This window comes from Salvia hispanica, chromosome 2 (assembly GCF_023119035.1).
Source record: "Salvia hispanica cultivar TCC Black 2014 chromosome 2, UniMelb_Shisp_WGS_1.0, whole genome shotgun sequence".
Classification (NCBI taxonomy): Eukaryota; Viridiplantae; Streptophyta; class Magnoliopsida; order Lamiales; family Lamiaceae; genus Salvia; species Salvia hispanica.
The window spans coordinates 32,445,486-32,465,962 of NC_062966.1; the positions used below are offsets into that span (position 1 = coordinate 32,445,486).

Sequence of the window (20,477 nt, forward strand, 5' to 3'; positions counted from 1 at the left end):
GTGCTTGTAAAATTTGTAACAAACAAGTTTGGAACTTTATATATGGTGTATCTTGAATTGTTTTAGTCAGAGATGGACCCAAAAATGAGAATCACGAATCATTCAATCAAGCACAAATGTGAATCATGTCCTCCTCCGGAGGCACATTCAGGATGTGTTGCACTATCTGTCTCGTCAAACAATGTTGCTGGCAGAATCTGACGGCCGAATCTCCGGTGATGCTACAGTATGTGCAAGTGGGAGTAATGCTACAAACACAGCACAAGAATGCACAGCCATCTGCATCTATCTACCTTTCTTTGGCAGCAGCAGCTCGACCAGCTTGCATCTGAATTGCACATTGCCTTTGCATATCTTTTAGCTTCTCCATTAATTCTTGGAACGAAGGACGGCTTTGGGGTTCGCTACAATAAACAGATAAATTAATGCTGTGATGAACTCGGTGACTAAACATGGTTTCATCTCCCATAAAGCATGCGAAGACTGAGCGAATACGAACCTATGCCAGCAGCTCTCGATAAGGGAAGTCCACTGTGGCTCAACGTCGCTTGGAATCTCGAGGCGTTGGTTCATGAAGCCCACAGCTCCAATTACCTGCCAAGTTGCTAAACAAATCACACACAACTCTCTCTGGCTCACTGTTTTTCAAGTGTACAATTTTGTCCAGACTAATGTTACCTGCATAGAATTGAGGTTGTCCCAGGGAATCTTGTGTGTGACAAGTTCCCATAGTATCACACCGAAGCTATACACATCGGACCTTGATTATCCAAAACAAGAAAAAAATGGATTTAGAATTGAAATATTTACTTGAAACAAGATTTATTTGATATTCAGTTGGCCGTACTTCTCATCTGAAGGTTCGTTACGAAGAACTTCGGGAGCCATCCATTGAGGCTGCATTTGCATAAATGCTAGAATGATTATTCACACAGTTATAGCATTTTGAAACAAAAAAAAAAAAACAACTCTCAGGTGTCAGTTATGTACCGTGCCTTTCCCTCCCGTCCTTGTTGTCAAATACGTTTCATGTTTAAGACGCGAGAGACCGAAATCACCGACCTGTGTATGATGCATGAAATTATATGAATGAATACAAAGCAAGTGACTGGAATTGATGCGTAAAAGTGACTGCAAGCTGACCTTGACTGTCCAGTTCTTATCGACAAGAAGGTTTGAAGACTTCAAATCACGATGAATAATGGGAGGATTGCAATGATGAAGGTAATTCATGCCGCGTGCCTGTATTCGTACAAGTTCAAAACAATAATGACTAAGAAAGACTTCTTTACTTCATTCCAAAGATGCACCAAAGTTTAATGCAGTTAGAGACTTACTATGTCCAAAGCCATCTGAATACGCCGCCTCCTCTCCAATTTAGGCGAATTCCTTTGTAGCAACCGGAACAGACTTCCACTGCATTAAATAAATGGGTTCATACTAGATTGCCTTAAGGTGCAAACCCGTGTGTGAGGGATTAAGATGGATAAATCTACGCATTATAAACATACCGTGGGAGAAACTCCGTAACAATGCAAAGGCATTGAGATGAAGTAACTGCGCCCATGAAGAGGAGAATATTTGGATGTCGGAGTCTTTTCATAAGCGACACCTTGAAAACAAATACAATGAGACAATCTTTCATAATCTATAATAAAGCTTAAACGGTTCTATCAAAAGTAGTTTAAGAAAGCACACGGACCTCCTGTCGGAAGGCCAAGATCATATCATCCGAATATTCCTGCTTGGAGAATACTTTGACAGCAACATCCTGCAGAAGATTGAAATTCATTCTATTACAGAGAAGACTAGGACATTTTCTCCTTGTGTATTAAATATAAAATTAAATTACAGCAAGAAGATAATATTTGGGAAGGCCTAGGAGCATAGCTTAGTTTCTTTCTCAAACTTTTGATTTGAAAATTTACATAATGACTGCACAGTTGATCACCAACACTTTGGATAAACAAGGAAAATGTATTAGCCTAGTCAAAGCAACCAACATATCATGGTTATTTGGGCTACATTATGTGATCAACTCTACTAGAATGAAATGGGGAATAAGATAAAAAAGAACCCGGCCATATCGTGTGATTTTTAAGTAACTGATTTAATTGCAATATTTGTTGTTATCTGTTTGGTGTGGTGGGGCTGGGAGAAAGGCGAGAGAGAGTATAATGGAGTTAAAGAACATACTGATCCATACCACAGAGCATGATATACAGTTCCACAAGAACCTGCATATATATACCACAAGTTAGACGTAAGAGGTAATGAATCTCCAGCATGATCAAGTGGTAAAGCAATTCCAGAAAGAAAGAAAAAAAGTAGTAAGGTGAGAAACAAACCACCGAAAAATCATAAGTAGAAAAATCTCCACTCTGAAACCTTACAGACTGATTCATTGTAATACAGGTCCTAATTGATCATAAAACGCAACATAAAAAAGCAAATGCAGCAATACAGCTCAGATGCTATCTCTGCCTTAAAGGTTTCTAAGTAGGTGGTCACTGAGAATAATGTATACCCCAAACTTTATCCTAGGTAATTCACCTTGATATCCAGATTGTGTGTTATCAAGAAGCTAATGCTCCAAAAATGACTATCCATATATTTGAAAACACCAACCTTGTCCAATTTGTTCTCCAATAGTCAAGTCCTCCCATAAGATTTCATAATCCAAGCAGTCAGTCTCCATATCGATTTTATTAAGAGCACTACTACTCGTACTTCCACAGCTACTAGCGCTGCTTGTGCTGTTAACATTAACAAAAGATGACCAAGACCCGGGAGCCTCATTATTAGCTGTATGGTTGGTCTTGGCGGTGTGGTTTTCTGGTTTTAATGAGTCAGCAGCACTCTTTTGCGGCCCCAACTCATGTTCTTGGTTGTTCTCCCATGAGCAGCCAAATCGGCCAGATTTTGGTTCTGCCCCGTCCTGTTCATTTCCTTTCCATGGCCATGTTAAACCTTTCTTAGCAATCCAAGCCTCTGCCTTTGAGCTAAGAATCTTAGAGATTCCTGGTTTCCCTTCGCCCTCGTCACCAGAATCTCTAGATGGCTTGCCTGGAGAATTTTCCTCATGACCACCAGAGAACACACCAAATGGAGAAGGATGTATATCACCTCTAGGCGTACTAGCTCCACTTGAAGCTGCATCCTCTCGATGTTCGGACATTGCTTCTGGGAAACCATGCTCCGAATGATGACTATCATTACTCCCACCTTCACGATCTGAGTTCTCTGAAGGCCTCATTTTCGATTTAACCTTGTTGCTTACCTTAGTAGCCTACATGTGATTTTGAATGAAGTCAGCATATGCTATACATATAGATAGTACTATCATAACTTCGACAGAATAGGATACGCACCAAGTTTGATATTTTTGAAGCTATCGCTACTTGTAGAGGCTGCTGATGATCAAGTCCAAATTTTCCTGAAATGGTTCTAGCCCTGCTAGATCTTGAGCCCGTTCCCGAATCACCGAGTTCCGAATTTACCGCCTGTGCTTCTATAAATGGTCTAGAATCACTCGATACACATATAACACCAACTAAAGTCTCATCATCATCATAGAAAGGGGTGTTCGTTGCCACCGCTAAGAACCTATCTCCCCTCTTGTTTTTAACCGGAATCTGCCCTGTCCAGCTTTCACCAGCTGCCACACGACGCACAATGTTACTAGCCACCGCACTGTCTCGAGGATCTGTCAGTAGCTCGATCGCATCCTGCCCTAGAGCCTCTGTAGTCGAGTATCCATATAGTTTCTCGGCACTTTTATTCCTACATCAGACAAACACACTCTTATCTTCTCAATAAACATACTCAGCATTTAGCATAAAAACCTAATCTCATCATAATTCATGTATTTAAACTTGATAAATCCTTAAGCATTTGCTTCCAAATGTGTTACAAACAAGAATAAATTTAGCATCACATTTAACCAAAGCCATTAACTACAACCATAAATTGCCTAAAACACCAAGAATTCGGTAAATGTCTAAATTTGGAAAGTACAGTTGAGCAAAATTCAACTAACTAACCAGTAAATTATCTGGAAATTGAGATCAAATATATGAACCGACTGCCCCATCGACTGCAATATATTCAGATACTGCTTATCCGTGAGATTCACCGCCGCCGGTCCATGGCCTCCGCCGCCACGGCCGCCGCCAGCCGTCCACGAATCAGTGCTATGGCTCTCCCTCTGCAGCGGAGACGCATGCCGGAAAGTGGCGGAGCCCTTCTTCCACGCCGCCACCGCATTCCCATCTCCCGCGGCGGTCCTCCACCGCGGCACCCGCTGCGGCGAAATGGAGTGAGACCTCTGCTTCTGCCGGCGATCAGCCGCCATGATTTCAGCCGTGGAAGTCGTGATCAGCTTCGACATCTCGTGCTTCAAGTGCGCGTGACCTAATTCTAATTCATGAATCTTCTTCAGCAGCTCCTCCGCCGGCGGCGCCGAAGACGACGCTGGTTGCTCGGTTCCGCTCTCCATATTTCTCGAGACACTTCAAAAAATCAAATCTCGAAAATCGCAAAATATCACTAACCCTTCTCCAAAATTCCAACCAAACCTGCAAAAATCCAATCACGGAGATGCGAAAACTTCAACTGAAAACGAAGAAGCGAAATCAGATTTCCCTCAATACCTTTTCTATCTGAATATCTCTCCCCCTCTCGCCGTTTATACCCACGCAATGGATCTATGACTAAGATTGCCAATGTCTGCCCTTGTTCAGAATAAAAAAGTTCCCAACACTAATTCGTGTTTATGTGAATAATGTGCAATCAAAAATTCAATCTTTTTCGCGACTTCTACAAGCTACACCTTTGCCTCTGGGACTCAACTTTAATCAGATTTGTTCTCAATCACCTCGTAGCTCCCTCTCCGATTCTCTCTCTTTCTCTCTCTATCTAAACTGAATTACTTTCTGTGAGCTCTAAGCTTTAGGGGCGGTTCTTGGTTTTGGTATAATATTGAACAGATTTGACCTTCATTTCCGAGCCCCATTCGCGAACGCGGCGCGTGTAATCCACTTACTCCAAACTAGCCAATCATGGATCGAATGAGTGATGGACCATCACTGCGTCGCGCGCGTGAGGCATCATTTTCTTGTTCAGCCTTTTTCTTTTAAAAATAGGTATAAACAATTAACAACCAGCCCCAATCAATTTCATTATTTTAATGCTTTGCATTATTATTATACAACTAGTTTTTCATTTTTATTTTTTATTTTTCGAGTATGAACTTTTGTTTGATATTGTCTTCCCCAAATGTATCCCCCTATTTAGTTGAAAAAAGGATGATCTTTTGTTATCAATATCAATAAATATCTAAGGTGAAAGAAAAAACCATAATAATAAAATCAATAATTTTGGAATTTACTTTTTTTGTCGTTTTCTTTTATTTTTCTATTTTTCTGGGTGACTTCAGCCCACCTAATTTTAATGGCCTGATAAATTGCAATTTATTTTGTCCATTTCTCTCATAGTTGCGACATAAAAATAGCACCACCAGATACTGGTGGATTAATAAATATATTACTATATCTTTCTCTTATGTTTTTTTAATTATTAGTTCTAGACTGGAAATAGCACAGTGATTCCATGATCATTTCATGCGTAAATGCCAACTAGATCACACTATTTTTAGCACTTCTTGTATGTTAATGTATTGTCTTTTTAAATTTAATTTATGTGATTTTCCAGACCACATAATGCAAAAATGTTCTGTCTTCACAAACATGGATGGGCCAATTTAGTGAAACGATGGATTTATTTATCGTGCATAGTTTCAAATCAATACTGAATTAATTTTGTAATATTTTTCCTTTTAAAATATAATTAATTATAAAGCTCTCATTAGAATATGCACCATATTAGTCATTAAAGTATATTCATAGAGTGTTTTTGTTGAGTAGTAACATTTATAAGTGGTGTGCTTAAAGTTTGGTATACCCTAGTTAACTGCAAATTTCAATTCAGAAATTCTACATAAAAATAGTTTGGGTGAATAAAAATATTAAAAAATATCCTAAGAACTTAACTAAATATTAGTAGTACTATAAAAATATTTACTCTACATAAAATAATTCGCACCCATGGAGTATTATTTTCCACAATCTTTTGGGTGAATAAAATTAACCACATATAGGACAATAAAGGCCTTGATTTTTTTGCTAATATTTCAAAGAATTCCTTAATAAAAGACAATTTTATTTAATTGATTTCAGGCATATATCTTATGCTTTAATGAATTCCAAGTACGCATAGTGGACCACAATAGAATAAATGAAGATTAACTCATGAGGAGACAAAATCCATTGTAACAATTTGATTTAGAACTTGAACCAATAAGTATTCGGTTTTGGTTCGATTTTTATCTATACCGAATCGAATTGAAAATCAATTTTTTTTAATCTAATAATATTTTTATGTATGGAGTTTTATTGTTATGTGATTGAGCAATAATTTGATAAATGAGATACCCACAAAATTTCTTTATATACAATGACATCAGTATTACTAATATGATGAAAATACGTTTGTTGTACGATGAATAATATTACTGAATGACAAAAATCAACTTGTTATATGATGTATATAGTACTATATAGTACTATTGACTTATGAAAATCTATATGATACTCCTAATACAACTTTATCGTAAGATGAATAACAAGGTTCGCGACTTTTGCATCTAACAGTTGTGTGCGTAGAAGTTGAGTATGATCAATCGTCTTTAAAATCATGATATGATGGACCAGATTTTGGCGCCTAGTTTTTCGAACATATATGCCCTTTTTTAACACCAAGGTATAATGAGAATGTTTGGCCATTATCATGCAATGTATTTCCTTCAATCACATTCATCCATCCATTGATCTAAGGGATAATATAAGTGTTCAATTATGCACTAGAGAGTACAAATTAGTTGCTCTCTAATCAATCATACATACCAAATAGTATAAGAGAATATTACCTTAAAATGCAAAACGTAAAACAAAAGATAGATCATTATAAGAGAACACCTAAGGTCATTTTACTTGTTTTAGTTCATTATAGAAAATTTGGATTTTAAAATAAACTAAATGATCTAAAAACAAAAATGACCTAGGTTATTTTAAATCCGAATTTCTTATAATGAACTCAAAACAAAGTACGAATAATCTTAGGTATTCTCTTACAACGACCTATACATTTTGGTTATGCATTATGCGTTTAAAGCTACTCCCTCCGTCCGTCATTAAGAGTCCTATTTTTTAGCGGCACGAATTTTAAGAAATGTTAAGAAAAGTGAGTGGAAAAAATTTAGTGGAATGACGGCCCCACTTGTATATATTAGTTTTAAATGAAATGTGAGTGGAATGAGTTAGTGGAAGGTGAGATCCTATTATCATTTATGGTAAAAGTGATATGAGACTCTTATTCGCGGACGGACTCAAATAAAAATATGGGACTCTTATTCGCGGACGGAGGGAGTAGTTCTATATTGATTACACATTTATATATATATGTATACGTGTGTGTTTGTGTGTGTGAAATAAAGGTCGATCTATTTGCATATGAAAGAGGTTATGACATGCAAGTTGTTTGAAGTGCTTGTGGTTCGCCTTTGGGTACAAGAAATGTGGAGGTATTTTTGGTGTGTATTTGCGTGCACAGCATGATTGGAAGGCGTGCATTTCTTCAATTATTACAATCTTCGATAGAGACACTCGAACATGCAATCCAATCTAATAATTGTCAATTCCTATTCTTACTACTACTATAAAAACAATTATCTACATTTTCTAAGCATATTTCAATATATTTCCATACATTGTGACAAAAATCTAATCTTAAAATTTTAAAATTATGAACTACTCATTATTAAAATAAATACATGTGAAATTACATCAGCATTCCCCCCCCTTTTTTTTTGCTTAGGAGGCCCCAAATGCTTCCTTATCTCTATTGTGATTGGACTGTGCTACCCCAACGTTGTGATTGCCTTTTGCCTTTATCATAAAAGACGAATTTTTGTACATTGATTTCACCTATTTTTTACTACTATTACTACTATTATTTATATAATTGAATATGAAATAGGTTGCTGGATTTCTGTTTCCAGTTGTGAGTTGACATTTGAAAAATAAAAGGATAAGTAGAAGCTCATAATTTAGGTTTGGTCAAATTGGTCAGGTTAGGTTTAGTATGTCACCTACATCTCATTGCACCACACAAAAATCTGTGGTAGGTCTCATTACTTCATACACTCCTTCCCTTCTTCAATCTTATCTTCACACACACAGAGAAAAGTGATTTTATTATTCTAAACTAAAATTAAGCAGTTCCAAAAGAGGTAGTAGAATAATCCTCAGTTAGGGGAGCTTATTATATATGGTGAAATCAACCACCATCTTCCTCTAAAGTGTATTATTGTGACTGACTACAAAATGAGGGAAACTAAAAATACAACACAGGCACGAACACGAGCACGAAAGTGAACCATGAGAGGTTATCTTAGAGTAGGGCCAAGGCTAACATTCTTAGTATCAGCTGATGTATAAATATTAAAGAGTGAGGAGGGGTCAGCATACTGCTACCTCGAATCACCCAGCATTTGGCAAGCCTCTCCGGTGCAGGGGCAGATCGAGAGAAATGAGGAAGTAGCATCGTTCTGATTCAATGATGTATTGAACTTCCCCTTTCATCAGCTTCAGAATTTTCCTGCACATGCTCAGTCCTAGGCCTTCCTGAGTCACCCATCGGCTGCTGTGGAACATGTCTTGGACCAGTTCAGGCGGAAGACCTTCCCCCGGGCACACGATCCTTAATAGACAAAACACGAAATGTCATTACAGTGTCAAGGTTGCTGAGATTACAAAACGAGATTAGCAACGACAACCAAGGCATCAAGATTCATACCAGTGTCACCCATATATGAATGTGGAACTTCATAACAACACATTCACACAATTTTACACAACAAATGCACATGCTTCATGTCCTCTCGCGAGAGGCAAGAACCAAATATAAATTCTAACAGATATAGATATCATTATTTCAGCAAAGCAATGACAATTACCACTTTTTATAATACAATGTTATCAGTTTAGCTTCAAAATTCCTTGCTCATTTAAGGGAATTTATTTACCTGAACTCTATGTGCACAATGTTCACTCCTTCAGAGACTTCCTTCAAGCTTGGTCTGAGTTGAATTTCCACCCAGCCTTCGGGGGACTGTGCATATCGGGCCATGCTTATCAGAAAATCCGCCAAGACCTGTTGGACTCTAACTTGATCGCCACAGACTGTCAAAGTCTTGACTTCTTCTGGTACATCACGGATCAATTGCAGACCTCTTTCTCTCAGCAACAACATAACTTGGCTCACAACAGCGTCTATTACACTCCCAAGCACAAATTCTACACTCTCAAGCTCCAACGATCTGTCAGAAAACGACACTAAAGAAGATCAGTAATATATACTCCGTATGTATAAAAACAACTAGCACACTAAGAAAAAAGGTGGGCGGTAAAAGAAAAATAAGCAAGCACTAATTTTCTGCCAATTTAGCATCTGCTGTAGCCATGGAAAACATATTTCCTTTTTACCAAAAATAAGAAAAATGTGTTAACCAATGATTTTGAAGTTCGAAGAAAACACACCCATCCTCGATGTTTTCGAGATCAACATCCTTCATAATCTTTAACATCTGCTTCTCACAAGCAGCACTGGTCTCAAGAAACTGCTTTTGGTCTTCAGTCAAGTCTGTAGCTTCCAACAGTGAGTTGGTGAAACGGATGCCACTTAATGGGTTTTTTATTTCTTGACAGATGTAAGCAAGCTCCTTCATCTTTGAGAAACACTTCTTTTCCTGTTGCTTTTGGACTCTCAAAGCCTGCTGCAATTCAGGGCTAGCAATCTGCAGGAAGCAAAAAGCGCCAACAATCTGTCCATCCATATTCAGCCGCTTGTTTGCTGTCAACATTGCTTGCACATATTTCCCACTTTTGTTGAAAAAGGAAAACGGGAACTGATCAGCGTCCTGGCCTCCAATTGCATTGTGCAGTACAATCATGAACGTTGTCATAGCATCTGGGCCTTTGAGCCGGCAGCAACTTCCAAATATCTCCCCAACTAACATCTTCCCCAAGACATCCCCTCTACTCCATCCAGTGAGCTTTTCCATGGCAGTGTTCCACTCGGAGCAACAGGTGTTCTCATCCGAAGCAAATATAGGTGGGATCAGAGGGTTGGGACTGTGTACAATTGCTTTGTAATCACCTTGAATGTGGATGAACTTGTCCATCACCACTTTCTGGCCAGTAATGTCGTGACCAACAAAGCATACACCAACTATATTGTCTGTGTAGTCCTTGCTGCAGCAAGCGTTGACAATCACATATACAGCTTTATCATGTTGTTCGCTGCCAAATGTCCTCAACCTTAGTTCTATATTCTTATCTTCTTCACCTACAGTAGTCAATTGGTTTCCATAAGCATATTGAAAATTGAAATAAACTACTGGTATGATTACATGGACGACATTTGTCTTGCTTTATAATATCTTTAAAAGAACAAAATAGAACTTCATATGGAAAATATAAGAAATGTAATAGAATTTAGACTGAAGGGTGCCACCTCTTAGAGCATTTAACAAGAGCTTGTCAGCAACTTCTTCTGATTCTTTGTGGACAAGATCATGAACCAAGGATTTTCCCATTGCATCTTCAATGGAAAGACCCGTCAACTCTGCAACTTTGGCGTTCCACCCATTAACGCGGCCTTCAACATCTACAGCAAATATGGGAGCAGTGGCAGTCTCTATCAACCTGACCATTTCTCTGGCTACAGAACTGAGTTCATCCATCTCTTGAATTTCCATGTCCCCACCTGCGGCAGGTACCACTGCCTTAGAGTTGCTTCCATCAGCATCTCTAAATGAATCTCTTAGAATTAGCTGGAGAGAGTGTATGGCGTCCATTTCGGCATTGTCCCATGGCAGACTCCGGCTCTTGACCACTTCTAGAAATGCCTTAAACGAAGAACGGGGATGCATCCTCTGATTATCATCTTTGTCCTCTGGGTGATGCTTTGCACCACCCCATTTGATCTCTTTTGCAGTGTGGGAACGGAACCAGAACAAATAATCTCTTGACGTGATGTACGCAACAGCCATTCCACACACTGCATCACCTAGAGAGGCTGCCCCAGGATACCCAGCATCACCTAGACTATCTGTACTCAAACCCGTTGAGTCCCCATGTTCGGCCAACAACCACTCCACAATATCCTTGATCTGTGCTTCAGTAGGTGTTACTCCAAGGGGGTAATACTCCCCTTTATAGAAGAGAGCAGCTCCATCACATTTGACAAGGTCCATGATACTAGGGCTCTGTGTGATAATACCAGTTGGTGAATCACGCAGCAACATATCACACAACAGTGTTTGTGTCCTTAGAACACGTTTATCCGACAACTGCGAAGCAAGTTGTAATTCCATATTCAGCTGAAGCCCAAATGCCTGCATCAGGAATTCACAAGCATAACGAAGTGGGAAAGGAATACATCTTGCTGATGTGTGATGCCCAACAACCAAGCCCCACAGCCTCATTGAATGCCTTCCTTTACCACCATCTTCATCACTTCCATTGATGATAACAGCCAATGTCAACGAGGCAATAGATCCCATATTCGCCATGTACTGGGCATGGCAACCATGAGGCGCCCTAAGCGTCGAACCAACCAAACATAAGGGCTGCATCAGCGCCTCGTCCTGAATGACCTTTAGAGGAGTTGCGTGACAGTCCACAATCATCCTCACTCTATTCTGCTTAAACAAGAACCTCGAAGCCTGTGGTATATCTGTAGAAGGATAATGCAAACCAAGATACGGCTCCAAATCTGGCCTCTTACTCTCAGCGACAACCTCACCATGCTCATCCTCGTGAAACTTATATACCATAACCCGATCATACCCAGTGAGCTCCCTCACACTCTCAACCACAGTATCACACAAAATCTTGATATCGCCACCAGGAAGTGACTGCAAATGGGAAATGGCTCGCACGGCCAGCTTCTGCGACTGGACTGCACCAGCAATAGAGAGCGCTGGGTCCTCAGTCCTTGCAGGCTCTAAATCAATCACAATCCCTACATCTATCCTATGCAGAATCGCGTAAAATGGCTTCCCGGAGCTCTTGGAATGAATCCAAACAGGATTCAACAGAGTAATCTCCCTTGCCCCAAAAGCCCTCTCCAACAGCACAGAGCTGGAGGGTGTGAAAAGGCTCCTCACATCAGTCCCAATCGTCAAGAACTCCGGCTTCTCAAGAATCGGGACCGACTGCGGAGTCAAGGCCAGCATTTCACGGGCGTTCTCAGAGTAGGCAATCACCCTAAAATCAGACTCGTCCACGGCTATCATACAACCAAAAGGCTGAATGAGGCCGCCACGCTGCATTTTTGACAAATAAGCAGTAATCTGCTGCTCAGGAATAGATTGATTAGTAGTCCTCACACTCTGTGAGTAATCAAAGGATCTCCCAGACTCACCGGATTGCTCGAAAACCGCATGAAGCCTAGCATCCGCAGTGAATTGCGCCACAGCCTTACTCATAGATTCCCCTCCCCTGTTTAAGCTCGAATTATGGTTAAAATTGCGGCTTTGATGATGGGACGTACCTGAAGACTGAGCTTGTGAAGTATTCTCCTTTCTCCCAGAAGCAGCCATCTCTTGGAAGAAAAAACACTCGCAGATTGAAAATTTCAAGAAAATGATGAGGTTTTATTGAAAGGTAGATTCTTGGAGCAGTGATTGACTGAATTTGTTCTCCAGGTAGACATTTCGTCGAGCATGTTGTCAGCAGTCATGTTCTTCCCGGATTTCAAGAAAATCAGGTAATTCTAGATCGTGAAGCTAGTTAATCGAGGCCTAAATCTTATCTAATAAAGAAGAAGACGGCTTTCATTCATACGTGAATGAATGCTTTTTCATTCAATTAGAGATTCAATTTTGGGAGATGGGGACCTCACTCAACTTTCATAAACATTGTGATCATCACATCACGTGCTTTTAATTTTCATGTCTAATACAGTTAAAACCAGCATATGATAAAAGTGAAAACTTTCTTTTTTGTTTTTACCTTTTTCTCTTCTTTTTCTTCTACATTAAGATTCTCTGAGTTAGATTCGTAATCAATATGCTTGTTCAATTATAGTAATTTTAATTTTGACTTAGAGTTGTACACTTTGAAAAGTGATTATTAGACTTTTTATGATCTAAAATTATTTAATGATTTCGGGTCATCAATAGTGTGTGTGTGGTCAAAATATATTTTTATTTGTTTGAATTATTGAGTTGGAATTTGTTGTGGTGTTGGATTGTGTGCAAAATTTAGACAACAGAAGCAGAGAATCTGATTGCTCAATCTATGTGATGTAGGGCTCTGCCCACGTTCGAATACCAGAATCACATGTTTATTCCTTTTTTATTTGATTTTCTAATTAAACTGAGAATTGAAGCACACACCGTTCAACACGGATCATGTCATTTCACTACCATACTACTGATTGACTTATAATTACATACTCCTAAAACATTTATCATGATCACACCTTGATTGAGCAAGGATAAACAATCAAATTTTGTACAACCAAAATAAAGTTATATTAATAATTTGATGTATTAGTTATATATTAAAATTATAAATATAGTAAGTGGATAAGTTAAAAAGACTTATTAGCCTTTAACCTCATTTGTTATATTTATATTTGAATTTTCTTTCTATTATTTTTAAAATTTGAATTAAAGTAGGCACTAGTTACATATATAATTCTAAAAAAATAAAAAAATTATAAAAAATCATAAATATATAACCACAATATTATGCACTTTCCATGTACTATATATGTATCTAATATTTTAATTAAATTCATAAATAAACCTATTTTTTTGTCAAATAAACAAGAATTTGGTTGTACAAAATTTGGTCACATAGATTTATTGATCTTAAATATAGTAAAAAAAATCCACAATTAAGGACGTGGGTAGTATATATAACAGACTTTTTTGTATAGACGCTATAATAGACTTGTTGGAAAATAATTTGTTAGAAAATAAGCAAAAACATGTTTGATAGACTCTTGTTATTTATCTTAACATTCATTGTAGTCTTGCATCATGCCCTCTCCTTCCACTGCTGTTATCGCTATGTCCACAGTTATCGAATGCACCGTGTGCATTGCCCGCAACAATGGTTCGGCTAGCGTCTTTTAGCCATCTCTTTTTTGGCGGCAATAGTTATCTTGATTTGGCCGATTTTTGGGTCAATTGTTCAAGGGATAGTTGAGGGTATTTTTGGTGATCGATTGTTGGTTCAATTTTCTTGGCCAAAATGATGACACGATAGATGTCGCCTGACCGGACCACCTTTATTGTCTCGGGTTTCATATATGCTATTCGTTTGTTTGGGCAATATTTGAGGGATTGTCGGCTTGTTGATTCGATCTTTTAGCTAGACTTGTGACGTGGTGGATGCTGCTTGACCGGACCACCTTCATCGTCTTGATTTGATTAGAACTTTATTTATAAAAAAAAATTAATTGAAGTTCTTTTATTTTATAAAAATTTAAATGTTAATTTATCAAATAATCTATATAGCCTACCGGACATTTTACTATTTTAATCTTGTCTACCAAATAACAATGTGAAAACTAAAATTTCAGCTATGATAATCTCTTACTACAATACCCCCTAATCTAGACACGGTTTTTGTCTTGAATTCAATCTATCACGGATATCAGACATACCCTTGTTGATCATTTTGGGTGGTTTGTTTTGTTGTAGAGGTGGGAAATGTATAAGAAGAAAACAAGAAGCTATCAATAAAAAAAGTGGTGGGACAATCAATCGTGTCCATATTTCTCTTTCAGACCACATTCTACCCACGTGAAATCGTACAATAATTGATACCCCATCACCAACATCAAACACTTACCACTCCCAATCCCATCTTCTTTATGTTATCTCATCTCCATCACTTCATCAATTCTCACATATTCCTCCCATCGATCTTGCAGATGCTATACTCGGATTAAAATTAAAATTAACAATGGATCATTCATTCATAATTCCAAGTTTAAAATCAAGAATCTAGTAAAAAAACACACACAAAGTTCCTCAATCTGCAGTTTAGCAGTAGCAATATGCATTGGCCGGCCTTTTTCTTTCACTTGGTGTAGAGAACATCTTCCCACGGGTGGCGGTAGAGGGGCTGCTTCAGCCTCTTCTGGTCGAACGTGTGTCTGAACTCGAGCAATGAATGGATGATTGTTAGGATGGGATAAGAAGGTTAATCGGTTGATGGTTAAAGAATTGACAGTAAACTTACCCGATGAGACCAATGGAGCGAGCTAGTACGAAGAGGCCGTTGAGGTAGCCAATGCCAACGATTTCGTCGATTTCTTGCTTGGTGAACATGCCGCTACCTGCGAGAAGGTCGAGGAATAGGGAACCAATGGCGCCATCGACGTTGAGGACTAGATTGTTTGCCTTTGAGAGAGTGTACGTCTCAACTTCCACCGCGTACTCCATGTACTTCACGGATGGGAAGTTGGTGCGTGCAAACAACTGTAGCAACTCCACTCTCTTGTCTCTGTTGTCACCCCTCTTGATTCTTTGCAATGGGGAAATACATAAAAGAACCAACTTCAGTAACGAGTTTGAAGAGTTCGATGATCAAGATAAGGATAGTTTGTGTACCTATGGCCGATACCAGGGACGCGAATGCCCTTCTTTTTCATGCTTTCGACAAATTCATAAGGTGTAAGGCCCTGAAAGGAAACAGCGTGTGAATCCACTTTCAGGAATGAATTTTTTCAAGTCTTTTTTATCATATCAACACATCAAGAATCATAACTAACCCTTTCATAAGCATCCTTGAAGTATCGAGCAGCATCATCAATAGCACCACCGAATCGCGGACCAATTGTCAACAAACCTGTTACAGAAGCAGTCAAGTCATGTTTAGTGGCAAAGAAAAACCTCAAACATCACAACCTTTTACAAATTGTTTGAAAGAAACGCAAACTCTCCTCATGACGCATGATAGAAAAAAATTCTGATTTCAAACTTAAACTTACCCGAAACAAGACTAGAGACTAGGTCTTTTCCAGCCCTGGCAGTTACGATGGTGTTGTGAGCACCAGAGACGCAGGGACCATGGTCGGCACAGAGCATGACGCAAATCTGTTAAAACCAACCGCAATATTGAGTAAAGAGCTGAAGATCACAGGGGGAGGAAGGGAGGGAGAGCGAATGCACAATAAATCACCTCAATAAAACGTGTGCAGTAACGAGGTAGGCTTCTTTTGAACCACAATAAAGAAATGACATCACCCACACCTAATCCTTGTTCGACAATGGAAGACATCGGGACACCAGCATAGGTTGGCTCTTCCCCTGCGAGTCAGTAGAAGTCGAGGCTGAGATATGTTTCCTATGCAACAACATTGTTTGGCATCAAGAAATGAAGCATAACAAGTTGAAAAATACCCCTATCATCAGAGATTGTGGAAATAATATGCGTTGGAGCCCGAACTTTTCCACTTTTGATTGCTGTGTTGAGATCTTCCGGTATTTGAGGGGGTGTAATCTCCTTGACTGGTGTGGTTTTGCCTTCCTCAACCTAATATTGGAAAGTAATTTCAGCAACAGCTAATAATGAAAAATATAGCAGCAATCGTATAACCAGACACTTACCAATTTCTCGAATGTTTCCTTAATTGCACCTTCAAATGCTTCATAAGAGGTTGGGACTGCTGCTCCAGCTTCTCTCAGGGCTTGGTTCTTGGCCTGTGCAGACTCCATTTCACCACCACTCTTAGCCCCCTATCAAAACGACCAAAGTTTTAGATGTCGTCATGTCGATATCCACAGATTCAATACCGTAGAGTAAATGTTCTTAAGATAACTGCTTACCGCATGACCGAATTGTACTTCTGACTTGAACAATGTAGCACATGTTCCACTAACCCAGGCAACCACAGGCTTATTGATTTTCCCCTGTTTAAGGGCCTCAACTAAGGAATATTCATCACGTCCACCAAGTTCTCCAAGAACAACGATCATTTTAACCTGTTACATGGAGGAAACCAAGATGATCCATCATCCCTATTGTTCAATTCCATTAAGAGAACGATATTGGATTGTTAGCTGATTACGAAGCTCTACAGAACAAGTTACAAATGACAGAAATATGCTGTACCTGAGGGATATTGTTAAAGCGCAGGACATGATCAGAGAGTGTCGATCCAGGGAACACATCTCCACCGATCGCAATGCCTGTGTAATTCAAGACTAACATGACAATCCGGCGGCAGTCATAACTGAAATTACAACAGGTTCATATTTTTCATACCTTCATAGATTCCATCTGTGACCCTAGCAATGGTGTTGTACAATTCGTTAGACATACCACCCTGTAATAGAGTAGTTTAAGATCACAATAGATTTACAAACATATGCTAAAGTTCGTTAGCAAAAGGATTCTAGAATGCATCCAAGCAGATTAAGTAGGCTTAAGATTCTAATTGAAGCAGATCTTTATATCTACATGAATAAGCAAAACGCAAGTAGGAATCTCTCAGATGATCACGCACAGATTTGGAGACAAAGCCAACAGATCCGGGCCTGTACAGCTTGCACTGAATTATGTTATCGATTGTTCCAGCTGTGTCACCTATCTTGAAAGCTCCAGCTTGGATACCTCCAACAGTAGCAGGACCAATAACAACCTAAAAATGTGATCCTTTATGTTAGGAACAGATATCTGATAATAACAAAGAAGCATACAAGATGCATTACGAAGGAAATATTTTTATGACGAATCATGACAATGAAGTAACGTTAGACACCTTATTGTTGGCTTTAGCATAAGCGATTAGCTGCTTTGTGTCTGACTCAGGGACACCTTCAGCAATAATAGCCACAACTCTAATGGTTGGCTGCTTCAGAGCAGCCATAGATGAAGCAGCAGCACTGCAGTATACAAAATTGAATAATGTTAACTGATCGCACAAGAAGCAAGAAAGAGAGGTCAAAGATTTTCTTAATCAAGAAGGCCAACCTTCTGTATGATGCAAAGTTAATGAAGACATCAGCTGTAGGATGTGCAGCACAAGCAGCTTCAATACTGTTTCATTGCAAAAGGAACATAAAAATATCAGTGAGATACTAAAAAGGCCTCGTTTAGGCAATGACTAGATTATTGGTTTTAATAAATGAATGAATGCATTAAGAGTTGAAAATAGTCTCCCTACTAGTTACTACAGAAGAAGTAAATGAGCAAGGAAAATAGCACTCACGCAGTGTGAACTGGAATGGCAATTTCCTCCTGACCAAAAAATAGCTTCTGGAATCCCTCGGAACCAGGATTAATAATTCCAGCAACAGAAGGTGTTTCTCTCCCTGATCAGCAGACACAAAACGGACAAGTCAGTCAATCTCTTTTAAACAACTACAAGTGGAATTCAGTTTTTCATAAGAAGTCACGTGATCTTTCACTAAAGACATACCACAGAGGAAATCAAAATCAAGCATCCGCTGAATCGGGAGCTGCTTGTAGTTATAAAACAGAGCTTGGGTGGTTTTCGAGAAAAGTTGTCCAGTCGCCATGGTGACTTCAGAAGAGCCCCTGTTTACCCACGCACAATTAGAAAAAGGCCAAAGCAAGAATCGTCCACAGAAACATGATGGACATTATAGGATCACACTGAATATTTGGCTAACTTCTTAAAAATGAACGAGGAAAGCATCCTAGATTACAAATCATATCTCATTTTGCATGGGATGTTACTGTGTAAAAAATCTACTTCCTCTAAACTCCAACTCTATTCCTAAAAAACGCAAAAACCAAAATTTTTAACTCACATTTTGATAAAGAAAATTAAAATAATCAAAAGAATAATAAATTCGAAATTCTTAAACACAAATCAACAATCCTATTTTCTTTCATTAGGAAGAATCTTTGGCGAAAACAAGAAAATTTGGCTAAGTGTAACATCTAGAGTTATTCACTAATAAATTGCTGAAACAGCAATCAGGCAAGGATATATATACATCACACATGAATTGAAATGCAAGTTTAGTTGCTGATAAGTTCAACTAAACAATTGGCAGGACGTTCTAGGCTCCAAGAAAATGCAATTAAACTAGTCTCCAACACAAAGAGTTGTTTGATACATGGATCCCTATAAATCACCAAAATTTAGACAATATATAACCAAACCATCACAAAACACCTACTAGCATCCTCCTAACTAGCAATGTCCCAATATAAGCTCAAATACAACTAATTTTGATCAATAATTCACTCAGAGATCTATAGCTCAAACAAATCAAATGCAAGGCAACATAAAAAAATCACACCAAAAATGCACCAAACAACAGATCACGCCACATTAACCATAAACCCACCAAACCATGCACGTGAAAAATAGAAATGCAATAAAAAGCTGTGATTTTTCGCACAAAGATCGGGTTCAAATAAATTGAAATTGAACCGAGCTGAGCAGAGACGAGAAATCAGTGAATGAGCTACCTCGTAAACATCGAAAAAGAGAGAAAAGGGGAGAGATCCGATCAAACCTTTTGCAGTTGTCCGACAATAGATAGGAATCAGGGAAAAGGCAGCCAAAAAATAGATCCAAGAATCAGAGCGGAAGACGTAATGAGGAGGGCGGGGATTGGGATTTATAAGAGACGAGGGAATGTGTTGGTGAGTGTGATTTGTTAGCTGTAGCAGTTTGACTGGGGTAAAAAAATTGAAACTTGAAAGAGATGAAGAGAAATTTGGATGGATGTGATGATGAGGTAGGTGGATTGGATGGCTGGTGTGCTTGACTTGCTTGGAAAATCAAACAAGTACTGCTACTCAAATGAGATCAATGTACAATGCAAATTTTACTCACAAATTTTTTTTGCAACGAAATTTCACAAATCTGGATGTTAAAAGTTAAAATGAAAGTAATAACCAACAAGCTAAAAAGATATAGGGAAATCGAAGAAATCATAAACTTTTTGATAAAAAGAAAATGATTTAAATTACTCTGAGATGCCTTAAAAAAAACTACCCCTCCGTCTCACAATAAATGTCACACTTCTTTTTTAGTTTATCCCATAAAAGATGTCACTTTTTTTTTTGAAAAAAGCTCCGCTCTCACATTAATATAAATATACTATTTTCTTTCTCTACTTAACACACAAAACAAATCAACTAAATCATGTGTCATTCCTCAAGTGTGTCATCTATTATGAAACGGATGAAGTACTATAACTCAATTAATATTGCACTCCCTCCGGTCCCCACTAGGAGTCCTATTTGGTTATGACACGGATTTAATAAATATAAAAAAAACGAGTTAAATAAGTTAGTGGGGAATGAACCTCACTTATATATATTAGCTTTATAATAAAATGTGAGTTA

The 20,477-nt window shown here is 38.5% G+C and overlaps 3 protein-coding genes across 4 annotated transcripts; all 3 read right to left on the minus strand.

Annotated features, from left to right (window-relative positions):
• Positions 1 to 12: 12 nt before the first annotated feature.
• Positions 13 to 4,937, minus strand: LOC125204904 (probable serine/threonine-protein kinase DDB_G0282963). 2 transcript variants are annotated; one of them, XM_048103677.1, is made up of 14 exons: positions 4,653 to 4,937; positions 4,044 to 4,577; positions 3,372 to 3,783; positions 2,629 to 3,289; positions 2,197 to 2,237; positions 1,703 to 1,771; positions 1,512 to 1,612; positions 1,338 to 1,416; positions 1,144 to 1,242; positions 991 to 1,062; positions 848 to 897; positions 679 to 760; positions 500 to 594; positions 13 to 404 (listed from the first exon to the last, which is right to left on the minus strand). In XM_048103677.1, exons 2-14 carry the CDS (start codon positions 4,496 to 4,498, stop codon positions 290 to 292), a joined length of 2,331 nt encoding a protein of 776 aa, XP_047959634.1. In that variant the 5' UTR covers positions 4,499 to 4,577; positions 4,653 to 4,937; the 3' UTR covers positions 13 to 289. The 2 variants fall into 2 exon arrangements, with proteins under 2 accessions (XP_047959634.1, XP_047959633.1); XM_048103676.1 differs by having other exon boundaries at positions 4,044 to 4,937.
• A 3,414-nt stretch (positions 4,938 to 8,351) lies between these two features.
• On the minus strand, positions 8,352 to 13,068 carry LOC125208315 (phytochrome B). The gene is made up of 4 exons (XM_048107896.1): positions 10,633 to 13,068; positions 9,657 to 10,464; positions 9,143 to 9,436; positions 8,352 to 8,817 (listed from the first exon to the last, which is right to left on the minus strand). Exons 1-4 carry the CDS (start codon positions 12,722 to 12,724, stop codon positions 8,598 to 8,600), a joined length of 3,414 nt encoding a protein of 1,137 aa, XP_047963853.1. The 5' UTR covers positions 12,725 to 13,068; the 3' UTR covers positions 8,352 to 8,597.
• A 2,018-nt stretch (positions 13,069 to 15,086) lies between these two features.
• On the minus strand, positions 15,087 to 19,877 carry LOC125208316 (ATP-citrate synthase beta chain protein 2). The gene is made up of 17 exons (XM_048107897.1): positions 19,640 to 19,877; positions 18,568 to 18,686; positions 18,358 to 18,460; positions 18,120 to 18,185; positions 17,908 to 18,031; positions 17,653 to 17,787; positions 17,412 to 17,472; positions 17,259 to 17,335; positions 16,973 to 17,128; positions 16,754 to 16,882; positions 16,547 to 16,679; positions 16,326 to 16,453; positions 16,135 to 16,240; positions 15,916 to 15,992; positions 15,755 to 15,825; positions 15,384 to 15,668; positions 15,087 to 15,297 (listed from the first exon to the last, which is right to left on the minus strand). Exons 2-17 carry the CDS (start codon positions 18,665 to 18,667, stop codon positions 15,222 to 15,224), a joined length of 1,827 nt encoding a protein of 608 aa, XP_047963854.1. The 5' UTR covers positions 18,668 to 18,686; positions 19,640 to 19,877; the 3' UTR covers positions 15,087 to 15,221.
• Between the last annotated feature and the right edge of the window lie 600 nt (positions 19,878 to 20,477).